The sequence below is a fragment of the Balaenoptera physalus genome (assembly GCF_965194825.1).
Source record: "Balaenoptera physalus genome assembly, chromosome: 12".
Classification (NCBI taxonomy): Eukaryota; Metazoa; Chordata; class Mammalia; order Artiodactyla; family Balaenopteridae; genus Balaenoptera; species Balaenoptera physalus.
The window spans coordinates 59370233-59395769 of record NC_138897.1 but is presented as its reverse complement, the minus strand read 5'-3'; the positions used below and the strand labels follow the sequence as shown (position 1 = coordinate 59395769).

The window sequence follows — 25537 nt, the reverse complement described above, 5'->3', positions numbered from 1 at the left end:
TTTTCAATGTCCAGAGAAAAGTCCCAGGGAGAGAAACACAGATAACAGAGCCTTGCATTGTCCACTGGTGAGATTTGTACATTGGAAGTAGGCTAAGCTAGAGTAATCGGCTTAATCTAGCCATAAATAGTGTATGCAGCTCTTCATTTCATTAACATCATTAACCAGGGCCCATCAGGAACGTGGATTGAAATCACTGGGCCCTTTCACGGTTTCCTCCGATGCTGAATTTAGCCACCTGCGCGGAGAGTGCCATGAACTGCCTGACACTGATACACGAGTGTCAGAGTGATTCTTTCGCTACCTGTTGGGTTTTTTTGTTTGTTTTTTTTTTTTGCCAATAGTTTTGTAGGGATGGGTTGTCTCCTAGCATCTACCTCCTCCTCCCGGCTGTTTTGATAAAGAGAAGAAACGTCCTGGAATAGCCCAGGAGGTGGCCTGAGTTTTGCTGGCAGCCTCTGAAGTAGCCACCACTGTTTGCACGTTCCCCAGGAAGAAGAACACGGAGTGGCTTTGTTCTGCCCACAATGGAGAGGCCCCACATCCACGGGGTTTGCGTGACCAGACAGTGGCTTTCTCTGGCTTTCGGTAAGGAGAGAAATTTCTTCCTCCTAAAGGACGTCATGCCTCACCCATCACTCATATGCGGGCATGTGCTGCCCCCTGAAGACGTCTATGCCACTAGCTGGAAATCAGACCTGTTAGCCCAGAGCGTTAGTTTCCCCTCCACCCCCAGCCCCACCCGCGACCCCCCAACCCCTCCCAACCCCCGGTGTGGGGGGGTACCTAAGAGGCTCCCTGGCCTGCGGAGAACCAGCCATCTGGGTCTGCAGCGAGCAGTGGCCATCTGGCTCCAGCTAGAATGTTGTCAGGAAGGAATATGGGCCTACTGTGGAAAGAACATCCCGTTTTCCGAAAGAACCTAGGAATATAGAATCTTGCATGAAATCCCTGACTTTTCAAACTTGGCAAGCTAACTCGGTTAAAAAAGAAAAACAAAAAAACCCACTCTGATGGCAGGCCCGTGAGTAATATATACAATGCTTTGTGCAAATTAGGAAAAAACACGCCTCTGGGCAGATAAAGCAGGGGAAAAAAAAAAAGCAGTCAGTGTATGTGTGCCAAGTAAAAGGTACTTCTGGGCAGTTGTTCCCTGTGCCAGGCGCTGGGTTTAACGAGAGCGTCCTGGCCAGGGTTCAGCCTCTACTTGCCCGCTGGCTGCGCGCTGCGCGAGGTACATCATGCATAGCTGCAGGCGGGTCTCCTTCGGCCGCCAAGTCAGTCTCTACACGCCAGATTCTGCCCCTGGGCCTCCGCGGGGGGCGGGACGGGGTGGGGGGGGCAGATTCACAAACTCTGGGTGATGGAGGAGGGAGCAAGAGAGCCGGGAAGCCAACAGAAATTGCAGGCCTATCCTTGCTAAGGAGCCATAAAAGTTTAAAATAGTTTTTCTACACTGTGTCCCAAACTTGCTCTCAGTGGTCCTGGGGGGTGAACGGTGAATCAGTTGGCGAGTTTATTTTAGACAGCATTTTTCTGAGGTTATTGCACTCTGTATGTGAGGAGGATGTCTTTCTGAGTACACTTCATCTATGATTATTTTTAACATGTTTCCTCTATTGGTCTAGTATGGATCAGATCCCTTTATAGAAATTATTTCTAACTCTGACAACATCCTGAAAAGATGTTGTTTTACAGATAAAGATACCAAGGCTCAGAGAAGTAATTTTTCTGCCAAAACCAGCTAGGAACTGGCTCTGTTCTGGGCTTCAGACTTCGGTCTGTCACTAGGAAGCTATTGCTGCCCTAAGATGATATGATAGCTCTGTTACTTCTGAGATTCCAAAGGCTTTAGCTTTTCTCCCTAATGGCACCTAATCAAGATCTGTGTTATTCAAGTACATGATGCATGGAAATCTCCTATTTGGTGCCTTCTCCCTCCTCCTTTTTATTTCTTGATAAATGCAAGAACAGGGACTTCCTTGGAGATCCAGTGATTAAGACTCTGTGATTCCAATGCCGGGGGTGCGGGTTCGATCCCTGGTCGGGGAACTAGGATCCCACATGCTACATGGCCAAAAAACAACAGTTCTTTTACCAAGCAAAGGATGCATCTGTGTAGTGTATAATTTTGAAAATAACAACATCACCAGATGGACATATCCCAGTGAGTGTTGTTCTTTCAAAACACTGGGTTGCTATGGTGATTAGAGACTTATTCCAGCCATACTGTCATCAGTCACCACCTTTCTTCTCTTTTGGAAGAAACTTCAAAGCCAGTTTACAAACCATTCAGAGAAATCAGGCTCATCATTTCAGTGGCATTGATGGTTTTAAATGTCAAATGATAACATCCAGCTTTTCCAGCCACTCTGTCCATCAGATTTGACTACAAATCACTTGAGGCTATTTCCAAAGCTTAGGTCCAGTCTCAGTGGAGTTAGATTTGCCTCTTGAGAATGTTCCGGAGAATATGCTGGAGGTGTTTAGATTGTCTCCAAAAGAGAACTTCCAAAAATATCCTGAGCCCAGCAGTACCATTGGTTAAACGTGACTTTTGAAGGGGACACATGCACTGGGGAGTGGACAGGTCCTGACAAGCTGATTAAACTAAAGAGTTAAGGTGGTGGGCAATGTATACATTTCAAGTCTAGACTTAGGAGTCAGACAGACAGGATTCAAATCTTCCTTTTACCACTTACTAGCTGTGTAACCTTGCACAGATTACTTAATCTCTTCATGTCTCAGTTAATGCTTTTGTAAAGTGGAGATAATTATTGAATATGTAGAAGCTCCTACAACAGTGGGTGGTACAGAGTAAGTGCTATTTAAGTGCTGGCTATTGTTAAAATCACACATAGCACTTTATAGCATCACCTCGAATTATAAATGTATCAGGCAGGATCCATAACAGGGCTGACATTTTCTATAAGTGTCATCACCAACTGTAGTAATAAAATGTTCTTACGTAGGATAAATAATTTTGTTTGGTTGTTAAAATCAAAGTGGAATTTACCACGTCTAAAGGTTCTCTATCTAAATACATTGCATTTCACATATAATCTGTAAAAAACTCGAAGCACTATGCTGTACACCTGAAACTAACACAATATTGTAAATCAACTATATTTCAATAAAAATAAATAAATAAATAAATACACTCCATTTCATTTTACATCCAGGAATCCCAAATGAAAATAGAGATGGCTGGTAAGGTATCACAACATCAATAGCTTGAAATACCTGTGGCATACTGGCAAAATATTCATCCAACCCATAACTCTGCACCTTTATGACAGGAACATAATCTTTATGCAGTGCAGTCCATCTTTGTGCAGCTTTGGTTGCTGAAAATTCTTCCTGATACGAAATTGAAATCTCTTTCCTTTATCATTCCTTCTCTCTGAAACCCCTTGGAGCCCTATGGAACAAGTCCTATTTCTTTGGAGGTCATATTCCTCGAGAGAATTTTCTTTTCAGGAGAAACAGCCTTAGTTATTGTAAGGCATTTCTCTTAGGATGTGGTTTTGTATCCCCTCACCCTATTTATCTCACTGCTGTCAACAGGCCTTGATTTCTTCAGTTCCTTTTAAGATGTAAAACCCACAAGTGAGCACAGTCCTCCAGACCATAGAAATGGGTCTCCCTCCTCACTTGGTGAATTGTGCTTTTATGAATGTAGCCTGGGAACACATTCATTTTTATTTTAGTTTAGTCCTTACTTTGACAGCATACTGCACACTAAAGTGCCAAAAGAAAAGAACTGATTACCCAGAATCCTGTATCCAGTGAAGGTGTCCTTCAAGATGAAGGGGGAAATGAAGTTATTCTCAGAGGAACAGAAAAAAACAAAGAGAATTTGTCACTAGCAGATCTACACTAAAAGAATGGGCCTAAATAAACTGATTAAAAGACAGATATTGATAGAGTGGATTAAAACTACATACAGTCTACAAGAAATTCAATTCAAATATAATGGTATAGGCAAGTTGAAAGTAAAAGGATGTAAAATGACATATCTTGCAAACATTAATCAAAGGAAGCAGAAGTGATATATTTATATCATATAACATAGGCTTCAGAGTGCATAAAATTATCAGGGACTGAGACAAATGTTATATAATAGTAAAAGGGTCAATCCCATGAGAAGTCACAGCAATCCTACATGCCTGTGCACCAAACAACAGAGCGGCAAAATACGTGAGGCAAAAACTAATAGAACTGAAAGGCAAAATAGACAGATCCAGAATTATAACTGGAGACTTCAATATCTCTCTCTCAACAGACTGATAGAATAAGTGGACAGAAAGTCAGCAGGGTTGTAGAAAAACTCAATATCACCAACAACCAACAGGACTTAATCATCATTTAAATAACAGATATGCTAAGGGCACTAATGGAAAAAGTGGACATTATGAAAGAACAGATGTGTATGTAAGTAGAGAGATGGAAACTCTAGAAAATAGTCAAAAGGAAATGCTAGAAATCAAAAACACTGAAACAGAAATGAAGAATGCCCTTTTTGGGCTCATTAATAGCCAAGGAAAGAATCAGTGAGCTTGAAGATATGTCAATAGAAACTTCAAAAACTGAAATGTAAAGAGAAGAAAGAATGAAAAAGATAGATCAGAATGTGTAAGCGGACTTCCCTGGTGGTGCAGTGGTTAAGAATCCGCCTGCCAATGCAGGGGACATGGGTTCGAGCCCTGGTCCGGGAAGATCCCACATGCCCCGGAGCAACTAAGCCCGCGTGCCACAGCTACTGAAGCCTGCACACCCTAGAGCCCGTGCTCCGCAACAAGAGAAGCCACCGCAATGAGAAGCCTACGCACTGCAATGAAGACCCAATGCAACCAAAAAAAAAAAAAAAGAGAGAATGTGTAAGAACTGTGGGGCAATTACAAAAGGTATAACATATGTATAAAGGGAATACCAGAAGGAGAAGAAAGAGAAAAAGGAAAAGAATAGATATTGAAAATGATGATGGCTGAGAATTTTCCAAAATTAATGATGGACACAAACCACAGATCCAGGAATCTCAGACAACACCAAAAATCTGCATGTAATTATCAAACTGTAGAAGTGGTGATCCTTTGGTAATGTATAGAAATATTGAGTCACTGTGTTGTACACCTGGAACAAAGAGTGTTGTAGGTCAATTATACTTTAATTAATAAAATAAATAAATACCATACTATGTTACCATAAATGATAAAATAGGGTGTATTTACAGACTCATGTTTAAAACATCTTTTTATTTTTATGAATCTCCTTTATACTTTTAAATACACATTAGCTAAACACCATGGTATTTTATTTATTATTTATTTATTATGTTTTATTTTTTTTTGGCTGTGTTGGGTCTTTGTTTCTGTGTGAGGGCTTTCTCCAGTTGCGGCGAGTGGGGGCCACTCTTCATCGCGGTGCGCGGGCCTGTCACTATCGCGGCCTCTCTTGTTGCGGAGCAGAGGCTCCAGACGCTCAGGCTCAGTAGTTGTGGCTCACGGGCCCAGTTGCTCCGCGGCATGTGGGATCTTCCCAGACCAGGGCTCGAACCCGTGTCCCCTGCATTGGCAGGCAGATTCTCAACCACTGCGCCACCAGGGAAGCCCATACCATGGTATTTTAAATGCTTGCTATTTAGTTAAAAAATGTCCAAGTATCTCTTAATATTTAAACTTAAGTTATGAAACTGTAAAGCAATGACATGTGCCAATGACATTACAATTAAAGCCTTTCATTATCAAATTAAAAAAAAAACTGCAGAAAATCAAAGACAAAGAGAAATTCCCCAAAGAGGCCAGAGGCGGAGTGTGGGAAACACCTTACTTTTAGGGAAACAAGGATAAGAATTGTACTGACTTCTCTTCAGAAACCAGGCAAGCAAGAAGAAAGTGGAGTGAAACATTTAAAGTGCTGAAAATAAAAAACATTAACTTAGAATTCTGGGTTCAGTGAAGTAATCCTTCAAAAGTGAAGGCGAGGGCTTCCCTGGTGGCACAGTGGTTAGGAATCCACCTGCCAATACAGGGGACACGGGTTCGAGCCCTGGTCCCGGAAGATCCCACATGCTGTGGAGCAACTAAGCCCGTGCGCCACAACTACTGAGCCTGCGCTCTAGAGCCCATGCTCTGCAACGAGAAGCCGCCGCTCTGAGAAGCCCGCGCACCGCAGCAATGAGTAGCCCCCGCTCTCAGCAACTAGAGAAAACCCGCGTGCAGCAGCGAAGACCCAGTGCAGCCAAAAACTAAATAAATGAATAAATAAATTTTTAAAAAAAAGTGAAGGAGAAATAAAGACTTTCTCAGATAGGCAAAAATTGAGGGGATTAGTAAACCTACCACATTAGACCTGCTTTGTAAGAAAGAAGTTCTTCAAGAGAGAAGGAAAATGATTTAATTCAGAAACTAAGATCTACATAAAGAAAAGAAGAGCATTAGATTTACTGTGCGATTTTACATCTATGTGGAATCTAAAAAACAAAACAAGTGAACACATGTAACAAAACAGAAAAGAGTCATAGATACAGAGAATAAACAGGTGGTTGCCAGAGGCGATGGGGGTGGGGGAGATGAGTGAAATAGGTGAGAGAAATGAAGAGGTACAAACTTCCAGTTACAAAATAAATGAGTCACGGGGATGTAACATACAGAGTGGGGAATATAATCAATAATAATGTAATATTTTTGTATGGTGACAGTAACTAGACTTATCGTGGTGATCATTTTGTAATATACAGAAATATCAACTCACTGTGCTGTCCACCAGGAACTAACATAGTGTGGTAGGTCAATTATACTTTAAAAACAAACAGATTGGGACTTCCCTGCTGGTGCAGTGGTTGAGAATCCACCTGTCAGTGCTGGGAACGCGGGTTCAAGCCCTGGTCTGGGAAGATCCCACTTGCTGCGGAGCAGCTAGGCCCCTGTGCCACAACTACCGAGCCTGCGCTCTAGAGCCCATGAACCACAACTACTGAAACCAGTGCACCTACAACCTGTGCTCTGCAACAAGAGAAGCCACCGCAATGAGAAACCCGTGCGCCACAGTGAAGAGTAGCCCCCACTCGCCGCAACTAGAGAAAGCCCGCGTGCAGCAACGAAGACCCAATGCAACCAAAAATAAATAAATAAATAAATTTATATAAAACAATATAAAAACAAACAGACAGACAAACTCATAGGAAAAGGACCAGAGGCAGGGGGTAGGGGGAGGGCGAATTGGATGAAGGCGGTCAAAATATATAAACTTCCAGCTATAAGATAAAAAGTACTAAGTTTGGGGGCTTCCTTGGTGGCGCAGTGGTTGAGAGTCTGCCTGCTAATGGAGGGGACAGGAGCCCTGGTCTGGGAGGATCCCACATGCCGCGGAGCAACTAGGCCTGTGAGCCACAACTACTGAGCCTGCGCGTCTGGAGCCTGTGCTCCGCAACAAGAGAGGCCGCGATGGTGAGAGGCCCGCGCACTGCGATGAAGGGTGGCCCCCGCTTGCCGCAACTGGAGGAAGCCCTTGCACAGAAACGAAGGCCCAACACAGCCAAAAAAAAAAAAAAAAAAAAAGTACTAAGTTTGTAATGTACAACATGATTAATATATACTTAACACCTCTGTATATTATGAAAGTTAAGAGAGTAAATCCCAAGTGTTCTCATCACAAGGAAAAATATTTTTTTTCTTTCTCCTTTATTTTGCATCTATATGGGATGGTGGATGTTCACTAAACTTCTTGTGATAATCATGTCATGATGTATGTAAGTCACATCATTATGCTGTACACCTTAAACTTATGCAGTGCTATGTGTCAATTATAGCTCAATAAAACTGGAAGAAAAAAAAGAAGAGCATTAGAGAAGGAATAAATGAAGGTAAAATAAAATCTTTTATTTTTCTTGTTCTTAACTGATCTAACACCAATTAAAAGACAGAAACTGACAGAGTGGATAAAAAAAAACAATATCCCACTATATGTTGTCTATAAGAAACTTACTTGAAATATAAAGACACAGGTCGGTTAAAAGTCTAGATATTCCATGCTAATAGTAATCAAAAGAAAGCTGAAGTAATAATATTAATTTCAGATGAGGCGGACTTCAGAGCAAGGAAAATTATCTGGGATCTAGAGGGGCATTAAATAATGATGAAAAGGTCAATTCTCCAAGAAGACATAAAATTCTTATGCACCTAAAAACAGAGCATCAAAATATGAGGCAAAAGCTGATCCATGTGTGAAGAGAAATAGATGAATCCACTATTATAACTGGAGATGTTAACACCCCTGTATCAGAAATGGACAGATCCAGGAGGCAGAAATTCAGTGAGGACATAGCTAAACTCAACAGCACCATCAATCTACTGGATATAATTGACATCTATAGACGACTGCATCTGAGAACAGCAGATGACATATTCTTCTCAAGCTCACGCAGAACTTTCACCAAGATGGACTACATTATGGGGCATAAAACACACCTTAACCCGTTAAAAAGAATAGATCTCAAAAAGCACGCTCTCAAGCCACTGCAATGAGAAGCCCACGCACCGCATCGAAGAGTAGCCGCCGCTCACCGCAACTAGAGAAAGCCTGCGCGCAGCAACGAAGACCCAACACAGCCAAAAATAAATTTAAAAAAACACAAAAACAAAAAGACAAAAAAACAAAAAACATAGCACTTAAGAAAAAAAAAAAGCATGCTCTCAGACCACAGAGAATTAAATAAGATAGAAAAATAGTAGGAAAATTGCAAAATATTTGAGATCAAACAATAATACATGGGTTGAAGAAGAAGTCTCAAGAGAAATTAAAACATATTTGGAACTAAATAAAAATGCCGTGGGGGGACTTCCCTGGTGGTCCAGTGGTTAAGACTTTGCCTTCCAATGCAGGGGGTGCAGGTTTCATCCCTGGCCAGGGAGCTAAGATCCCACATGCCTCGGGGCCAAAAAACCAAAACATAAAACAGAAGCAATATTGTAACAAATTCAATAAAAGACTTTAAAAATGGTCCACATCAAAGAATCTTAAAAAAAAAAAAATGCAGTGGGATACAACGAAAAGTGGAAGGAAATGAAAAGCATTGAATGCATATGTTAGAAAAGAAGAAAGATCTACAATCAATAGTGTAATCTGCCACCTTGGGAAACTAGAAAAAGAAGTGGTATATCTGGGGAAATTCCTTGGTGGTCCAGTGGTTAGCACTCTGTGCTTCCACTGCAGGAGACATGGGTTGGATCCCTGGTTGGGGAACTAAGATCCCACATGCCTGGGATCCGGCACAGGCAAGGCTAGAGGACCCAAGTAAGCTGCGTGAGGAGAAGGCCCCTGTCATCCATCAAATTGCACCAGAGCCCCTCCCTCAGCTCATACCTGTGCCCACGTGGGGGTAGGTGGTCCTTTATGACTAGCTGTTGGAAGAGTAAAAATGCTGAAGTTGGTTCAGGGATACGTCAGCTTTGGTACAACAGACCATAGGTTCATTACACTCAAAGGCGGACCAGAAAGATATCAGTGAAAGAGGAAACTCTCCCAATGGACAGAATTTCTGATAGAGCAGAATCCACTTTGTGTGGACAGAAAAGTGGCCTGAAATTCGAATACATGTGGGCTCTGACAGTGGTGACCAATCAGTTGGCTGATTGTTCAGGACTCTGGAAAGGGAAACATCAGGGATAAAAAGATCTGGAAAAAAAGGCACATAGATGGATTTATGGCAATGGGTAGGAAGTGTAAGGAATTCATATTAACACCTATCAGAGCATTTCTATCGTATAAAAGATGCCAAACAACTAGGAAGATAGAATGACTTGGCCAGTTGATGCCAGTCTACCTCTGTCATTGCCACCCCAGGGCTGGCACAATACGCACATGAATGGAGTAGTCATTGGGCAGAGCTGGAGGCTGTGCATGGGTCCAGCAGCTCTGACTCCCATTCACGAAGGGTGATATAGTTACTGTGGCCACCAAGTGGGAACAGCATCATCCCCCAAGGAGGCCAACAGGCCTCCTGGTGTCAAGTAGTCTAACTGGATCCCTTCCACCCTGGAAAGATGAGCGACTCATCTTGACTGGACTTGACACATATTTTGGTCAAGGGTTTGCCTTTCTTGCTTGTGGAGCTTCAGCCAGGACCACAGCTGAGTATTTACTGACATAGGATCCCACATAATATTCCATTGGACCGAGGCACCCACTTTATAGGAAAGGAAGTGCAACAGTGGGAATTCAGGCCCAGAGTCTACTGGTCCAATAACACACAGAAGATTTTGACCTGATGGAGCAGTGGAAAAGCCTGTTGGAGATGCTGTTGAGGGGCCAGCTTGGGCATCACAACCAGTGAGGATGCCTTGCCACCCTCCAGGATGCAGCACACACTCAAAATTGATGGCCATTATATGGAGTGGTGTCACGTGAGTCCAGCAAATCAAGGGCGGAAGTCATTCTTACCACAGCTGACAAGCATTTACCCTTTGATTTGTGCTGCCCGTCCCCACAACTCTGGCCCCTGTGCATTTAGAGATCTCGGCTCCCAGAGGGGGAATGTTCCCCTCAGTAGGCACAGCGAGAGTCCCATTAAATGTCAAACTATGCACACCACCCAGTTACGCTGGGTTCCTTGTGCCGAGAGGATGGCAGTCCAGGGAAGGTGTCACCACCATGAGTAACTGCTCCTGGACATCAGGAGGATGCAGAGCTGTGGGCAGAACATGGGGACAATATGCTTGGCACCCAGGTGACACACTTGAGTGTCTCTTGGGGCTCCTGTAGTCAATTTTGAGGGCAGAGAGATGTGTGCAGCAGCCAGAGCCTGAGAGGGGCACGGGGATTAGGGGCCCAGACTCCTCAGGGATGAGGACCTGGGTCATCCCACTAGGCAAGTCACATGTCAGCAGAGGTGCTGAGGGTGAGGGGAACCCAGACTGCAATGTTGGGGAGAAGGATGAGCACTACTTGTGGTCTCGAGACCAGCTATTGTGACAGAGGCTGCAGTTCATCCCTCTAGATTTCCTTTTATAACTTTCCCCCAGGAAGAAAGATCCATCAGAATCCTGAATCAGCCAGTAGATCTAAGTGGTATAAGGTGTGGGGTGTAGTGGACACCGTGGGGCCCTGCCCAGATCTCCCCTCTGGCCTGTCCCTCAGAACTGAAGTCATCCCCCAGGTGCTGGCAGTCTTGACAGCTAATAGTCTGCAACTGAATTCCCTCTCCCAGAGATTGATTGCCCTTGGCTGAGGACAGCCACCTTGCTCAAGGTCATACCCCCTTCCTAGGGACAGCTCATGTTCAGTGACTGTCAATCAATGACAAGTTTTAAAGGCCCAACTTCCTTGTCACAATTTGGGTCATCTGCAGGGTCACCCTTGCTCCAGAGCTCCCCATGAGATCAGCTGAGGCCTTTGTTAGTGACCATATCATAGCCCAATTTCTCCCTCTGCCCAGTCTTGGTTTCTTTCCCCCTCACCCATGTGATCCAGAGAACTCAAATAAACTTCCTGTACACAAACCTAAGACTCAAAGAGCCTGCTTCCCATGGAAACCAACCTGCAACAATTTAAAGAGTTGGACCTATCCCATCCTCAATCTTCTCATCTTAGACATAACTAAGATGTCTTTAAGGAAAAAAAAAATTCCTTTACTGTCCTCTGCTCATTTGGGGCATTATCTCCCTTGATAGCAATACAACCCTGAGACTGTCATACTTTTATCCTTGGCCTGATGCTCTGCTTTTCACCTGTTAACATTTATCATTAGAAAGCAAGAGTTTATCAATGAGCTCCCTACACAGTTTCTTTGGTATACTTCCTGCTTCTTTATTGGGACCATTTGTAATAGCCCAGTGAAAACTACTTCTTAGTTCTTCCCAACCTTTATAGCTGAGTTGACTCATCTGCAAAAAGGTGTTTTTAAATTTTCATTGAACTTTTTGTGTTCTATTTGTGTAAAGACTGGGATACATGTCTGACCCAGCCAGACATGTATGATTTATTTCTCTTAAAATTCAAATGTCAATCTAGGTCTGCTCTAGTTGTTCCCCTGCCCCAATTTACCCTCCATCTCCCAGAATACATGTCGATTGAGAAGCAAAACTAGTAGTCCATTGAGAGGTTCTTCCTTAGCAGTGAATGGGATTCAGAAATATTCTGGAGCCCCTTCCTGTGTGTAGGACGGACTGTGTCTTTAAAGCAACCCTTTAAGTCCTGGGCTACAGCCTCCACAGTTGACCCCATGGCGTCTGGGCAGCTTGATTCCTGGGCTTCAGCCTGGGTTCCTGGTTTTCACTTCTATCCTCTGCTGGGCCGGGAGCCAAGACTGAACCCAGTTCCAGTTGGCCAAGGCTCTGACCCTTTCTCCTAGTTCCTGCCAACTTTCTTTGTTTCTGTTTTTTCTACCTTGATCCATATGTAGATCCTTGGGCCAAGACTCTGGTCATCAGAATGCCAGGAACTCTTGTTTCCCAGAATGCCACACTCCTCCCCTTGCCCTCAGATCAGGCCCCTCAGACTGATGCTGGTCCAAGCTGCACCTGTATCCCCTACAACTGCACCTGAATCCACACTAAGACCTTGAACCTGAACTGTTAGCATTTGCAGTCTGGGTGAGTTCCCTTGCCCTGTGCCAGCCGCCTCAGCAAAATCCTTTCTCACAGTAAATGCCCACATACCCATCACTTCAGCTAGTACTGCTGCTTTGACAAATTAGTCCCTGTTAATGAGAATTAAACCCAGAGTAGTAGTTTTCCTGATTGGATTAACAATCCTCTGAAGGGTAAAACTGCTGGCAAAGCAAGTGAAAAATTTTCCAGAATTTCAGCATTTATTTTAATGGGACTTTGTATGAAGACTTAATTTAGTTGTGACCAAAATATCTTGCCTGTTTGCTAGTTTTGTTGCCTATTATCAAAACATTTGTCCAGGCCTCCATCTCAGCAGATAGATTACATTATCTTCCCACAGTTATATTATTTAACTTTTCTCTAACTTCATATTTGTAGATGTTCAAATGGGTAGGTATTTTATTTCAAAACAAGAAAGGTTTAATTTATAACAGAGAACAAGTAGTATTAATGCATACGCAAGCCACAACAAATAGTTTCTTGGGATTATAAAATAGAGAACTACTTATATGCCAGACATTCTGGCATCAACTATATACCAGAGGAGGGGAAATTAAGTATCAAGAACCAAGATGTTCTAAGAATTAGAAGGTAGACAGTGGCTTGTAATAAAGCAATAATAAAATGACTAAGGTTATAGTATAACTCGTCTAATAACTAAAACACTAGTTTATCTTTCCAAGGACAGATAACTAGCTCAAAGTGTGTTATAGATATTTTTTTACAACTTCCTAAGCTAAGATCTTACATTTATAAATATTTACTCAAAGTCATTAGTTAGCTTAATCTCTTAAGCAAATCATACTTTGCTTGGGCCAATATTAAATTCTGTTTTTACTCTGTAGCCCAAGAATACATCGTGGCCCCGATAATCCACAGTAGATAATGTACGCACAAATCAAGCATCATTTGCATGTGACGAAGCCAGAGAACAGTTTAAGTAGCACAATTTACCACCAGCCAAAGGCAAGCCTATCCTTTAGAGCAGTACCTTTCCTGAGCCCAATAAATGGCTGCATTGTTTCCCTTCAAACCAGTATTCAGTTAAGTGAAAACCAATGGCTAGGATGACCTGCTGGTGATTCCACCTTATCATGTGAGAACAATGACTTGAATTTAAGGAATAATATATGAAGCAAGATAATATAAGACTACCAAAGAAGCGACAAGGGAACTGCTTTGCAGTTTGTCCCAAGAAGCTGTCTTGTCTTCAGTTTAATGGGTGTCCACCAATGCAAGGCAAATGGTGGATGGAAAGAAGTTTCAGGATCTTTGATTCAACCTACACTCCTCCAGGTCTGCTCTTGGGAATGAAAAACCAAAACTCACATTAAAAGCATCTTTAAAATTCTGTAATTGAGCTAGAGATTTGGAAATAGAACTATCTAGACCAACTGGGGGTAAGAGGAGAGACAGTGCTGGCCTCTACCTCAAGGTTTCACAAAACAGAAGCAGGGAGCCCAGAAAGTCAACTCAATCTCCCTACACATGCTTGCGGGAGAAACCGACTTTAATAGAGGCTGGTCTTTTTCATGATCCGAAGAAACTCTTCCTCGTTCACTTCACCGTCTCCATCCTGATCTGCTTCGTCAATCATTTCCTGCAGCTCCTCGTCAGTGAGGTTTTCCCCCAACTCGGTGGCCACGCGCTTTAGGTTTTGGAAAGAGATCTTCCCGGTTTCATCATCATCAAAGAGCCTGAAAGCCTTCAGGATTTCTTCCTTGGTGTCTTTCTCGGCCATCTTCTGAGTCATCACGGCCAAGAAGTCATTGAAGCTGACTTTCCCTGTGCCTTCCTTGTCCACCTCGGCGGTCATCCTCTTCATCTCCTCCTTCCTGGGTTCAAAGCCCAGCGCCCTCATGGCCACCTTCAGCTCCTTCACGTCGATGGTGCCGCTGCCGTCGGCATCGAAGAGGTCAAACGCTTCGCGGACTTCTTGCTTCTGATCTTCAGTGAGCTCGGGCTTAGGCCCCACCTTTCTTTTCTGGCTGGTGGAGGCCACGTTTGACTTCTTGAAGCTAGAAGCCATCCTCTGGCGGCGGCGGCGGCGGCGGCGGCGGCGGCGGCGGCGGCGGTTGTTATCTTAACGCTTGTTGTCACCGCGCTGGAGCTAGGGCGCCACCGCCAGGAACGCGGGCTCGGGGCCTCGGCTCATTCATTCCCAACCGCTTCCCTTCTGCGCCCCCAGGGAGACCCGGCTCAACTAAGCCCGCCCCATCTTCGAGATCTGACATACGTTAAAACCCACAGTTCCCTCGGTTATTACCGAGTTTCCACGACCTGAGAGACCTGAGCTGGTAGCCACCAGCCACTGTGGTCTTCTATAACGTGCTGGCACTTGTTCTTTCCAGGGCATCTGCCAGCATCCATAGGACCAGGTTTATAGGGTTATTTGGAAGTTTTTCCTCTCTCCTTTTCCATACAAATTAAAACAAACAAACAAACAAAACAAAACAAAAAAACCCCTCTGGGTCTGAGGTTACCTAAGGGTAAATTTAGGATAATCAAGATTGAGTTTGATCCCTTGTCATAAAATGCGAGGAAGCAGGAGGAGAGAATATTAAAAGTCACACCATGTGTTCAACTCCATAAATGGAAAACAGATAAAATGGAAAGAGTTATGTAGAAAATTTGTAGAAGTCTGTCTCCTGACATTATACTCAACAATGATAAAAATGTCACTAGCTTATTTGGCATATGCTGAAATATGAAATGCAATATCTGAATGTAAGATTTACTTTCAGTGTTTCAATTTTATGTGCTCAGTATAATTGCACTTGAGTGCAGTCATCATTTCATTCAGTAGGCTTTGATTTGGAGAGAGGGGGGCTGCAGTACTGTATTCTGGTATTCTGGAATTTTAAAAACTCTACCAGCATATTACTCTCACTGTTTGTCATCCAACTGGGGTTGTGCTGAAGCCCACACTCTGATTGCCCTGCTTCGCAGTGGACACAGCAGGAGGTGATGCAGGGCATGTTGGGACTCAAAACTGCTTCCTGAGAACAAAGGGGCAAGAGGAAAATGGAAGCTTTTCAGGTGAAAAGAAAGAACAAATTCATCAGTTAAGCCCATAAGGGAACTGTGTTTAGAATCGCTCTGTAGGTGCTAGGACTCAGCTATTTTTGTCTGACCTAAGGCTGGACATCTTCAGGGTTTTCCCTTCACATAAAAAAATGAATGTTTCTTTCTAAAGAATTAAAAATAATTCAAATAAACTATTGTTGCTTTTGGTGGTAAAAAAGAAAAAAGAATTGCTCTGTATTTCTTTAAACAGTTAAAAAAACCCCAGAAAACTGACAATTGTAGCATTCTTTTTTAAAAAATAAACTTATTTATTTTTGGCTGTGTTGGGTCTTCGCTGCTGCGCGTGGGCTTTCTCTAGTTGTGGCGAGCGGGGGCTACACGTCGTTGCGGTGCGCGGGCTTCTCATTGCGGTGGCTTCTCTTGTTGTGGAGCACAGTGCACGGGCTTCAGTAGTTGTGGCACGAGGGCTCAACAGTTGTGGCTCACGGGCTCCGGAGTGCAGGCTCAGTAGTTGTGGCACACTGGCTTAGTTGTTCCGCGGCATGTGGGATCTTCCCAGACCAGAGGTCGAACCCCTGTCCCCTGCATTGGCAGGCAGATTCTTAACCACTGAACCACCAGGGAAGCCCCTACAAATTGTTTTTAAAGTTATTGTTAAGATATTGTTTACATGACATGTTTAATTAGCCAGATCTCACTACCTGCCCCAGTCGATATGTGACATAATGGACAGAGGGCCTCGGCACAGGGTTTCTAAAGGTAAAAGTACCTTACCTGGGACATTCCTCCCAACAACCCTCCTCCCTGGCACTTGTTGTGGATGGTGTCAACTCAAAGCAGGCTTTGGCAAGTAGACACTGCCATTGCCCATCTTCCAACCCTGCAAATCCTCCTGCTTTCTTAACCAGGTCAAAAAGCCTGGGATCTTATCCCAAACCTTATTATTTCTGTGACCCTGAGAAAGCCACTTAACCTCCCAGACTCAGCTGAAACATCTGCAAAGTAGGCATAATAATAGAGCTTCGTACTAGGCTCCTGTGAGTGTTGAATGAACTACTCCAGGGACAGTTACTACACGGAGCTACTCCAGGGGCCATACAGGGCTGGGTGATTGTTAGTTGAATCTGAATTCCTCCCAGATATTTTGCATTTCTTTTGACACCCACTCTTCTGCCCAAATTCATGCCAAGCTATGATGTGTTGGGAAAAACTGAGGGATAGAAGCTGCTTTATATAGAGCTATATTTGGGCCAAGTTGAGCTCAAAGCAAAACAGTTGTCATAGTTTCCAGATGTGTGCAATCAGCAGTCACAACTAAGGGCCACCAAGAGCTCCCTTCGTAGAAAACAGCGCCCTCGGCCAGAGTCAGCTCTTGGTGGGGAGTTACTTTATGTTCATAATCTGTGATCTGATTTTAAAAAAGAAGGGATGCTTACATTGATTGTGTGCCTAGCACTGGGCTTGCTTCTCTCATCTGCTGTCTCATTTAATCCTTGTCATCATTTCTCATTTTGCAGATGAAAAAAAAAAAAAAAAAGAGGCCCGGGAGGACCTGTCACGTATCCATTGGTGCACAGCCAAAAAATGGTGGCTCTGGGATTTAAACCTTGGCTGGTCTGAGTCTGATGCTGAGTCTTCGTTCACCATACCACGCTGCCTTCTCCAAAAGTTGAGATCATTACCAAAATGCAGTATCACTGGGAAGATATGATACTGATTTTCTTCCCTAAGCCTAACAGCAATTAAGCATCTTGCCTAGAAAAATTTAACAGGATTTTGTGGGATCTCAGACAGGGTCCCATTCGGGGGTGAGTCACTGAAAGAAAGAGCAGTATGTCTGGACTTTTGTTTACATTTGTTCTTCAATTCTGCTTCACCCCATCCCCTCGGGGTACAAGTTAGTGGGAAGCAGTCTGGGCAAAGTGTTTTTGGTTGGCATTAGTCAGAGTCTATATAATGCTGGTGAAAATCGGCTTCATTGCTTTAAAGTCACTTTTCAAGTTTGAAGAAGACCAACATAAAGTAAATGAGATGTTCTGATAAACCAATGGTTAGGAGTGGTTTTGTTTTGTTTTGTTTTCTACTCTGAACATTTTTTGTACCACGATGTCCTAGGTAATATGCTAACTCAGTTGTTGATTATCTGAGATGGGGGGAGGAGGGAAGATAGTTGTTTAGATCTGGTCATGGAAGTTTAGCAGCTGGAAGGGGGGTGGGGAAGAGGTGCAGAATTCCACAGCAGGGTCTGGAGTCAGCTGAGAGCAAGAGAAAGGACCCACACAGCTTGCTTATTCTAATTATTTGGTTTTCCATCTGACTCAAATGGCATGAAAAAGGTGAGGTTCAGGAACCTTTTAAAATTTAAGTTGCTCTCGGCAAATTCAGCAAATTCCAGGTGTCACCCAAGGCAGAAAACATGCATAATAAAATTTCTTTATTGTTGCCTATTTACTTTCCAACAAATGCAGAACAGAGAGAATGCCAATGCTTGATACTTCTGCATAAACAGGATAACTGTGGGGGGGGGAGGTGACCCCAAAACCAACAATAACAGAACTAAACTATTTATTCGTGAATATGTGGAGCCATTTACAAGAAATGGACTCAGCATCAACAGTTTTACAATCCCGGTGGTCTCAGAGTGGGAATATGAAGTCCAGTCCAATAACTCAACCCAAGCCTTTTTGGCAAGCCCAGGAACAGACTTAAGTGTCCAGCCAAGGACTACATAATTTCTCATTCCACGAACCCCAGAAATAAAGAAATACTCCTCTCAGATACAAAAGCAGACTGTGTTTTAGAAAAGAATTTACCAGAATCTCACACTGCTTCTCAAACTTTCACCCAGATACTCCTAATAGCAAAGGAGATGTAAAGCACTCCCTTGGGATCCAGGGAAACATTTGGAAGAAGCCTACAGCAAGAATGAAATGTCTTTATGATCTTGTGTTTTGTCTTTTTAACAAGTGAATTTTGCTTTCTGCTTCATTGCAAGTTTGCTGGTCTTAGTATAGTTTTAAATGACTGATCATCGAGGAAATTTGATTGCTTTTTGTATGTTTTAGCAAACATGGATCTAATGTGGAGTTTGCAGTGAAAAAAATAAAGATGGACAATGTTTCCCACTCCTACCCAACCAAGATCTGCTCCGCTTATACATCATTTGGATTTGGGTGTCAAAGAAAAAGAAGGAAGGAAAAGTGTGAGGAGGAGAAGAAGGAAGATGAATGAATCTCCAGAGCATTTGGAACTTGAGAGGTGGGGCAAAATGAAATGCATCCATTGAAAGAATGGCTGCCCTCTCTTCCCAGAGCCCAAATCAGCCCAACTTAAGCATTGCTTTGATGGCAACAAGCTGAGAAAAGACACAATCTATGTTGACATAAATTCAAAGCAGAACCTCATGGGGTTTATGACCCAGAAGTTGACCACCCTGTAAGTAGTCTGCCGAGGGCCCCCAAGTTAAGGCACACAACAGAAAATGCAGAACTAAGAGGACCCGGAGTGGCTTAGTTGGATTCTTACAATATCTCATAGACTAAGCTATTGGTTTCCTCTTTGATCCACCCTTTTTCATTATCCAAGGCCCCTGAGACTTCAGTGTCAAAAGCTGAGTCCTCTGTTAACTAAGGAGAATTTTCTGCTCACCAGAGGCAGAAAGGTCAAAAGCCCACGGGGGTGTTACTGACACAGAATTAGCCAAGTGACCTGCATGTTAAGGGTATATTTAGGGATTAGCAGTGACCTGGAGAGCTTGTGCCCTTTTAAAAGACATTGAAATTCAAATTAAAAAAAAATAATAATAACTGTGCAGGCCCAAGAAAACAGGTCTTGTGGAATACAGGTCAGGCAGAACTTGGCCTGTTGGCTGCATGGTGTTTGTCCAGTCCTTGTATTGGTCACTGGGGTTCAAGAAGTACGGACATTTCTCAGAGAAAAGGACAGACAGAGGGAAACTTGAATTCTGGCCTCAAGCCCACTCATGCCTAGTTCCTTTAGCACAGCATCAATATCTTTCTTTTTTTTTTTTTTAATCTTTTGACCACAAGGCATGTGAAATCTTAGTTCCCTGACTGGGGATCGAACCCAAGCCCCCTGCATTGGCAGCATGGAGTCTTAACCACTTGACCGCCAGGGAAATCCCCACAGCATCAATATCTTTATTGAAGTATAGACCCTGCTATAGGAGCAGCGCATAGGGAAAGTGAACTACTGCAGATGTAGCAATAATCTGTTTGATTTTCTCCCCTGAACCAGCTTGGTAGGAGAGGAGCCCACTTTGCCTGCCATATCCCTGCAGCCTTTTCCACTACCACCCCTTTGGGAATAGAGGGCCCCTGTGATTGGCAGTGAGGCTGATCCAGGTAGGATCCTAGAGGCTACTCCTGAGTCCTGTGCTTGGCACCGTGAGGGAGCAGGATAGCCAGGGACTGTACCCCTCCTGCACGTATGACACAACCGCCCTGTTATCAGAAGTCTGCTCCTCAACTCACTGGGAATTGAGGAAACCAAATGAAGGTGACAGTAGATGGTACAGAAAACGTATGCCTTTTTTTAAAAGTTTTTATCTTATCTTTTTTTTTTTTTTTTTGGCTGTGTTGGGTCTTCATTGCTGTGTGCGGGCTTTCTCTAGTTGTGGTGAGCGGGGCCTACTCTTCGTTGCGTTGCGCAGGCTTCTCATTGCGGTGGCTTCCCTTATTGCGGAGCACGGGCTTCAGTAGTTGTGGCTCACGGGCTTCAGTAGTTGTGGCACATGGGCTCTAGAGCACAGGCTCAGTACTTGTGGCACATGAGCTTAGTTGCTCCATAGCATGTGGAATCTTCCTGGGCCAGGGATCGAATCCATGTCCCCTGCATTGGCAGGAGGATTCTTAACCACTGTGCCACCAGTGAAGCCCACGTATGCCTTTTATGAAGAAAGGATTTGCATTAACAAAAAATTCTGAGAAGTGGATTTCGACTAAAAATCAGTTCTGTGCTGCAATATACATTTAAAAAGAAGCTTCTGAACTAAATTACAGTTTGACTGCATTTCAAAGTTTAGCAATTGTGTCAGCAAACAAAACATCAAAGGAAACCAATAAGTCATGTTACCCTCCTCTGAAGCAGCAATTAGAAATCCCTTCATCAACAAATAATCATATTACAGCTCCCTCCTGTGAAGCCTCTAAATAGGAAAGGGGTGCAATCTGGGCAGGAGGAGATGATGTCTCCCTCATCCTTTCCAGTTGGCAACTGACCATCCCCGTGGAGGTTTTTTGTTTAGATGTTGGTGAAAACGTCTATTGAAACTCGGTGGGTTCACCACCCAGAGTTGCTGGCCCCCCTACTTGCCTTCATGTTCTGCATTTGCTACTTTGCATCTACAAAGCCCTTTCCAAATTCCTTTGGTTTCTGGATCATTCTTATCTGAAATCCATGTTCTTTTGTTTTTTTCCTTTGGCATAGGTCAGGGTTTCTTTTGCCCTGAGTACTGTGAATGGGACAAAGCTTAAAATGAAAAAGAGGTGGTTTACTCGTGGTATTGTTTTCAGTTACACCTTATACAAAACATTTGTCTGCCAGGGTGATTTCAGGCTTCAGTGCATTAATGGGAGCCTATATTTAGTTAATTTTAAAGCTCTCACATCCTCTAAGAATTTCACACAGGCATTTTCAATAATATTTTAAGGATAACAGATGGGAATGAGGCAAGGGGAGAAAGCTGGCTCTCAGATATAAACTCACATTTCAACCTCATCTACCAAGTTGGGTTGAAAAAGGCGAGGAGGATGCATATTTCACTCCAGACCTCTTTGTGACTTTATCAAATCGTGAATATTTAGTGAATCCTAAGAAAGTGATAGACATTATTTAGCCTCTCCTCTGCTTTAAAACTGTGAACAGGGCTTCCCTGGTGGCACAGTGGTTGAGAATCTGCCTGCCAATGCAGGGGACACGGGTTCGAGCCCTGGTCTGGGAAGATCCCACATGCCACGGAGCAACTGGGCCCGTGAGCCACAACTACTGAGTCTGCGCGCCTGGAGCCTGTGCTCCGCAACAAGAGAGGCCGTGACAGTGAGAGGCCCATGCACCGCGATGAAGAGTGGTCCCCGCTCGCCGCAACTGGGCTTCAGTAGTTGTGGCACATGGGCTCAGTAGTTGTAGCTCGCAGGCTCTAGAGCACAGGCTCAGTAGTTGTGGCGCACAGGCTTAGTTGCTCCGCGGCTTGTGGGATCTTCCCAGACCAGGGCTAGAACCCATGTCCCCTGCATTGGCAGGTGGATTCTTAACCACTGCGCCACCAGGGAAGTCCCTAGGGTACATTTTAATCTGAGACAAGTTGTCTAGATTATGTCAGTGGTCTGCATATAGGGAGTGATCATATGGCCCAGGTGCACAGGTATCTGTGTGATGAGAGTAGCCCAGAGCCCTGGGTACCACCTTCCAATGCCAGCCCCGCCCACTAATAGTCACGTGACCCCGGGCAAGCTAAGCTTCAAATTCCTGGAAAAGGGGGTGGAAAAGCAGTTAGCTCATAGTGTTGCAGTGGTGATTAAATGAGATAATCCGTGTAAAGTGTTTAACACTATGTCTGGTCCACCGTAAATGTTCATGAAGTGTAGTGCATTATGGTTTACAAAGCACTTTTAATATTATATATACGTATCCTTGTTTCACTTCTCAAAAAAGCCTGCGAGGTACAGGTACATTTTATTGTTGCCATTTTCTCAGTGAAGCACCTGAGGTTAGAGATTCTCAGCCATTTTCCTGTTCACACAGCAAGCAAGCAGCAGGGCAAGGAACTCAGCCCATGTACTCAGCTCAACTCCAGTGCTCCTCCCTTACAATCCTCAACCCCCATTCCCCCCATCTCCACCCCTGCCTTTTAAGCACAAGGCAGGTAAACTACTTATTTTAGACTTAAAATAAGACTTTAGACTTCTAAAGTCCCAGAGAATAGCAAAGCTCACAGTTTCCATCAATCAGATCTAGCGTAATGGGTAAAGCATGGGCTTTTGAGGCAAACAAACCTGGGTTCAAATCCCAGCTCCACCACTTCCAGGTTGTGCCGCCCCACCACCTCTCTGTCCCTATCTCTTCCTTCATGATGTGACACCAACCTCCCCTTAGATCACTGTAGGCACTTTTAAGGAATATTATACTCAAGGCTCTGTCCAGTATGGTCGCTTATTAGCCATTAGCTACAAAGTTTAATTATTCAGGGGAAACGTATTTAGTGTTCCATGGGCTATTTCATTCTTAAGAATTGGTGTGATCGGTGATATAAGATAATCATATTTGTAAAAGAATGCATTGTTTCAGCTTAAAATACACTTTGGCAAGGCAAGAATGTGTATATTTAATAAAGTATTTGGAGGGGCTCTGTTTGGATGGCAACACCACCCAGTTGATTCAGTACCAAGCTGTTAGACTGTTCTTTGGTGTCATGGACTGAGCCACACGGTGCTGAGATTCTCAACGTGATTGTCATGTAGACCATGGGTCTGCCAACTGTTTACTGACACCTAAAATTTTTATTCACTGTCTAAACAAATCACTCCAGTTTGATGTTTACAGCTTGTGATTATCAGACTTATCTTTTTTTAGTTCTCCAAATAACAGTTGCTTCAATAAAAGAAATTTATTTCTCTCTCTCGTACAGTCCAAGCTCACATGGCTACTCAGACATTCCCAGGGTGCCAAGCTCCTTTGATATCATTGTTCCAACCCTCCCAGGTGGTTTGCTCTGGTTTCACAGTCTGAGACAACTCTCCACCAGCATCTTAGCCAGCAGGAAGGGGGATGTATCACACTGTTTTGAGCAGCACTTCTAATCCTCTCAGCCCCACCTAACCACTCCTGGCTGCCCACAGCTGTGCAGCCTTTGCTATTTTGCACAACTGCATCCAGGCAATGCCTCATCTTAGTCCATACTCTAGGTTTTCCACTTTCTGTTCTGGGGCTCCTCGGACAGTACAGGAAGTGCAACCTAGCGGTGTAGGAGTATTTACACCTTGACCAATGGCAGTCGGTTGTCAGTTGGTGTTTCCCCCTTTGTGTCTCCCCATCAGAAGGTCCTGTGGGACTGAGCGCCATTCACCTATGATAGTGGCCAAATCAGTAACGCATTCTTGCATGGGCTCTCCCTGCTTCCTCCTCACACTCCTCCTTGTCACCTCACCCCTGCTCCCTGAAGTCACTTCCCAAATAAACCTGCAGTTGAGCTTTACCTTCAGATTCTACTCTCAGGGGAACCTAGGCGGAGAGAGGGGAGCACACTGTCCTATGAACAGGAAGTTGCCCCCATCCCTTCTGCTCACACTCCATGGACCACATGTAGCTGCAAGGGAGGCTGAGAAGTGACTTCTTTACTCTGAGCGGCCACGCTCCCACTTAAAAAATCCATTGGAATGGATGACATCTCTGCACATGCTTCATATGGATATTTCTCTTAGTTAGACGAATTTGAATTTGCACAATACATCGTGGATAGACCAGAGAGGTGAGACCTGAGTTTTTGTCCAAGTTCTTCCACCCATTTTCTGTGTTAACTTAAGCAAGTTGCTTAAGTCTTCCTGGCCTAAATTTCCTCATTTGTGAAATGGTGATAGTAATAACTCTTTTCTCTGGGTAGTGGTGAGAAAAATGAGATTGCAGATGGGAAAATGCTTTAAAACAGATAAAAGATGATGAGATATAGGTTAGATTTGGTTACGGCCTAAATGTAAACAATAAACCAGTGGCAGAATGTCCCATTTCATTCTGTCATTAGATTGCCAGACAGATACACCTACAGCGCAGGATCCAATTCACCCCAGAGGTGGGCGAGCTTGCCCAGCCCACCATCCTGGGAAACAGTGATCAGCATGAGATAAACATTCGCTGCTTAAAAGGTTGCCCTGAAGTGGGTTTTTGGAGGTACTCTCTCTTAATGTCCTTCTCTTCCAAAAGATTATCTACCTCTGGAATTTATCCTTAAAAATAATCATAAAGAGAAGAAAGCAGAAAAATGTTTCTCATGATATTTGTTACGTGAGCCTAAGGGACAAAACTGCATTACCTCTCCCCATTAATAACCTACACTTTCAAACATTAAGGATTCCTCTGGACTATTTTAAGGAGCAAATTTATTAGTTCTATAGCATCTTGTAATCCTGAGGTATTTAGGAAAACTGCATTCTTTGGATTCTGAAACCCTGGCTGTTTCCCCGAGCTACTTCAAACAATGCAGCTTTTGCTGATGGGGCACTCCATGGGCCAGCAGTGTTGTTGAATTGTAAGTAAATAATCTTGAAACAAATCCGTGGTTGACACGCTGTCATATTATGTTTACTGCTCCAGAGGAGGGATTTATTCTGAGGATATTGAAAAATTCCATTGCTGGTTGGGGGAAGTGACAATTAGGATCACTCATAAATTAAAGTGACTGCCCTCTGTACCACAGATATGGTCCAAAACATTGAACATGCACTAAAATGTCATATGCGAAATAGAACAGCACTGGATAAAAATATGTTACGTCACTAAATAAAAACAGATACTGTAGAAATGACAGAAGATTAAATTGCCAAGTCTGGCTAGAGCCAGCGCTGTTCTTCTCCCAGGAGTAACAAACATGGGAGTTCTAAAGTGGAGCAGAAAAACGAACTTCAGTTCAAGTGCATCCTGCTTTGGTTTAGCATAGATTTCATGATGTAATATAGGTTGCCTTTTTTGTGTGTGTGTGGAATGGCTTAATGTTTAATGAGCCAGATACCTCTTTTCTTGTAAGAAGGGCATTAGCATTGTAACTTTCTAAAAACCGGTACCTGCTCTGCCGTCTCCCCCATGCCTGGCTCTCTTGGGGGTTGGCCTGGCTTTGCAGATGCGGATGTTGGTGAGGGATGCCGTTTAATATGACATAGGGCTAAAGGGTGAGG

The 25537-nt window shown here is 43.7% G+C and overlaps 2 protein-coding genes across 2 annotated transcripts in view; both read right to left on the bottom strand.

Annotated features, from left to right (window-relative positions):
• CLUL1 (clusterin like 1) overlaps positions 1–25537 on the bottom strand; it is a 109492-nt gene that overhangs the window by 44862 nt on the left and 39093 nt on the right. The window lies entirely within an intron of this gene.
• CETN1 (centrin 1) lies at positions 13880–18681 on the bottom strand. Its single transcript, XM_082417198.1, has one exon. It carries the CDS (start codon positions 14635–14637, stop codon positions 14119–14121), a length of 519 nt encoding a protein of 172 aa, XP_082273324.1. The 5' UTR covers positions 14638–18681; the 3' UTR covers positions 13880–14118.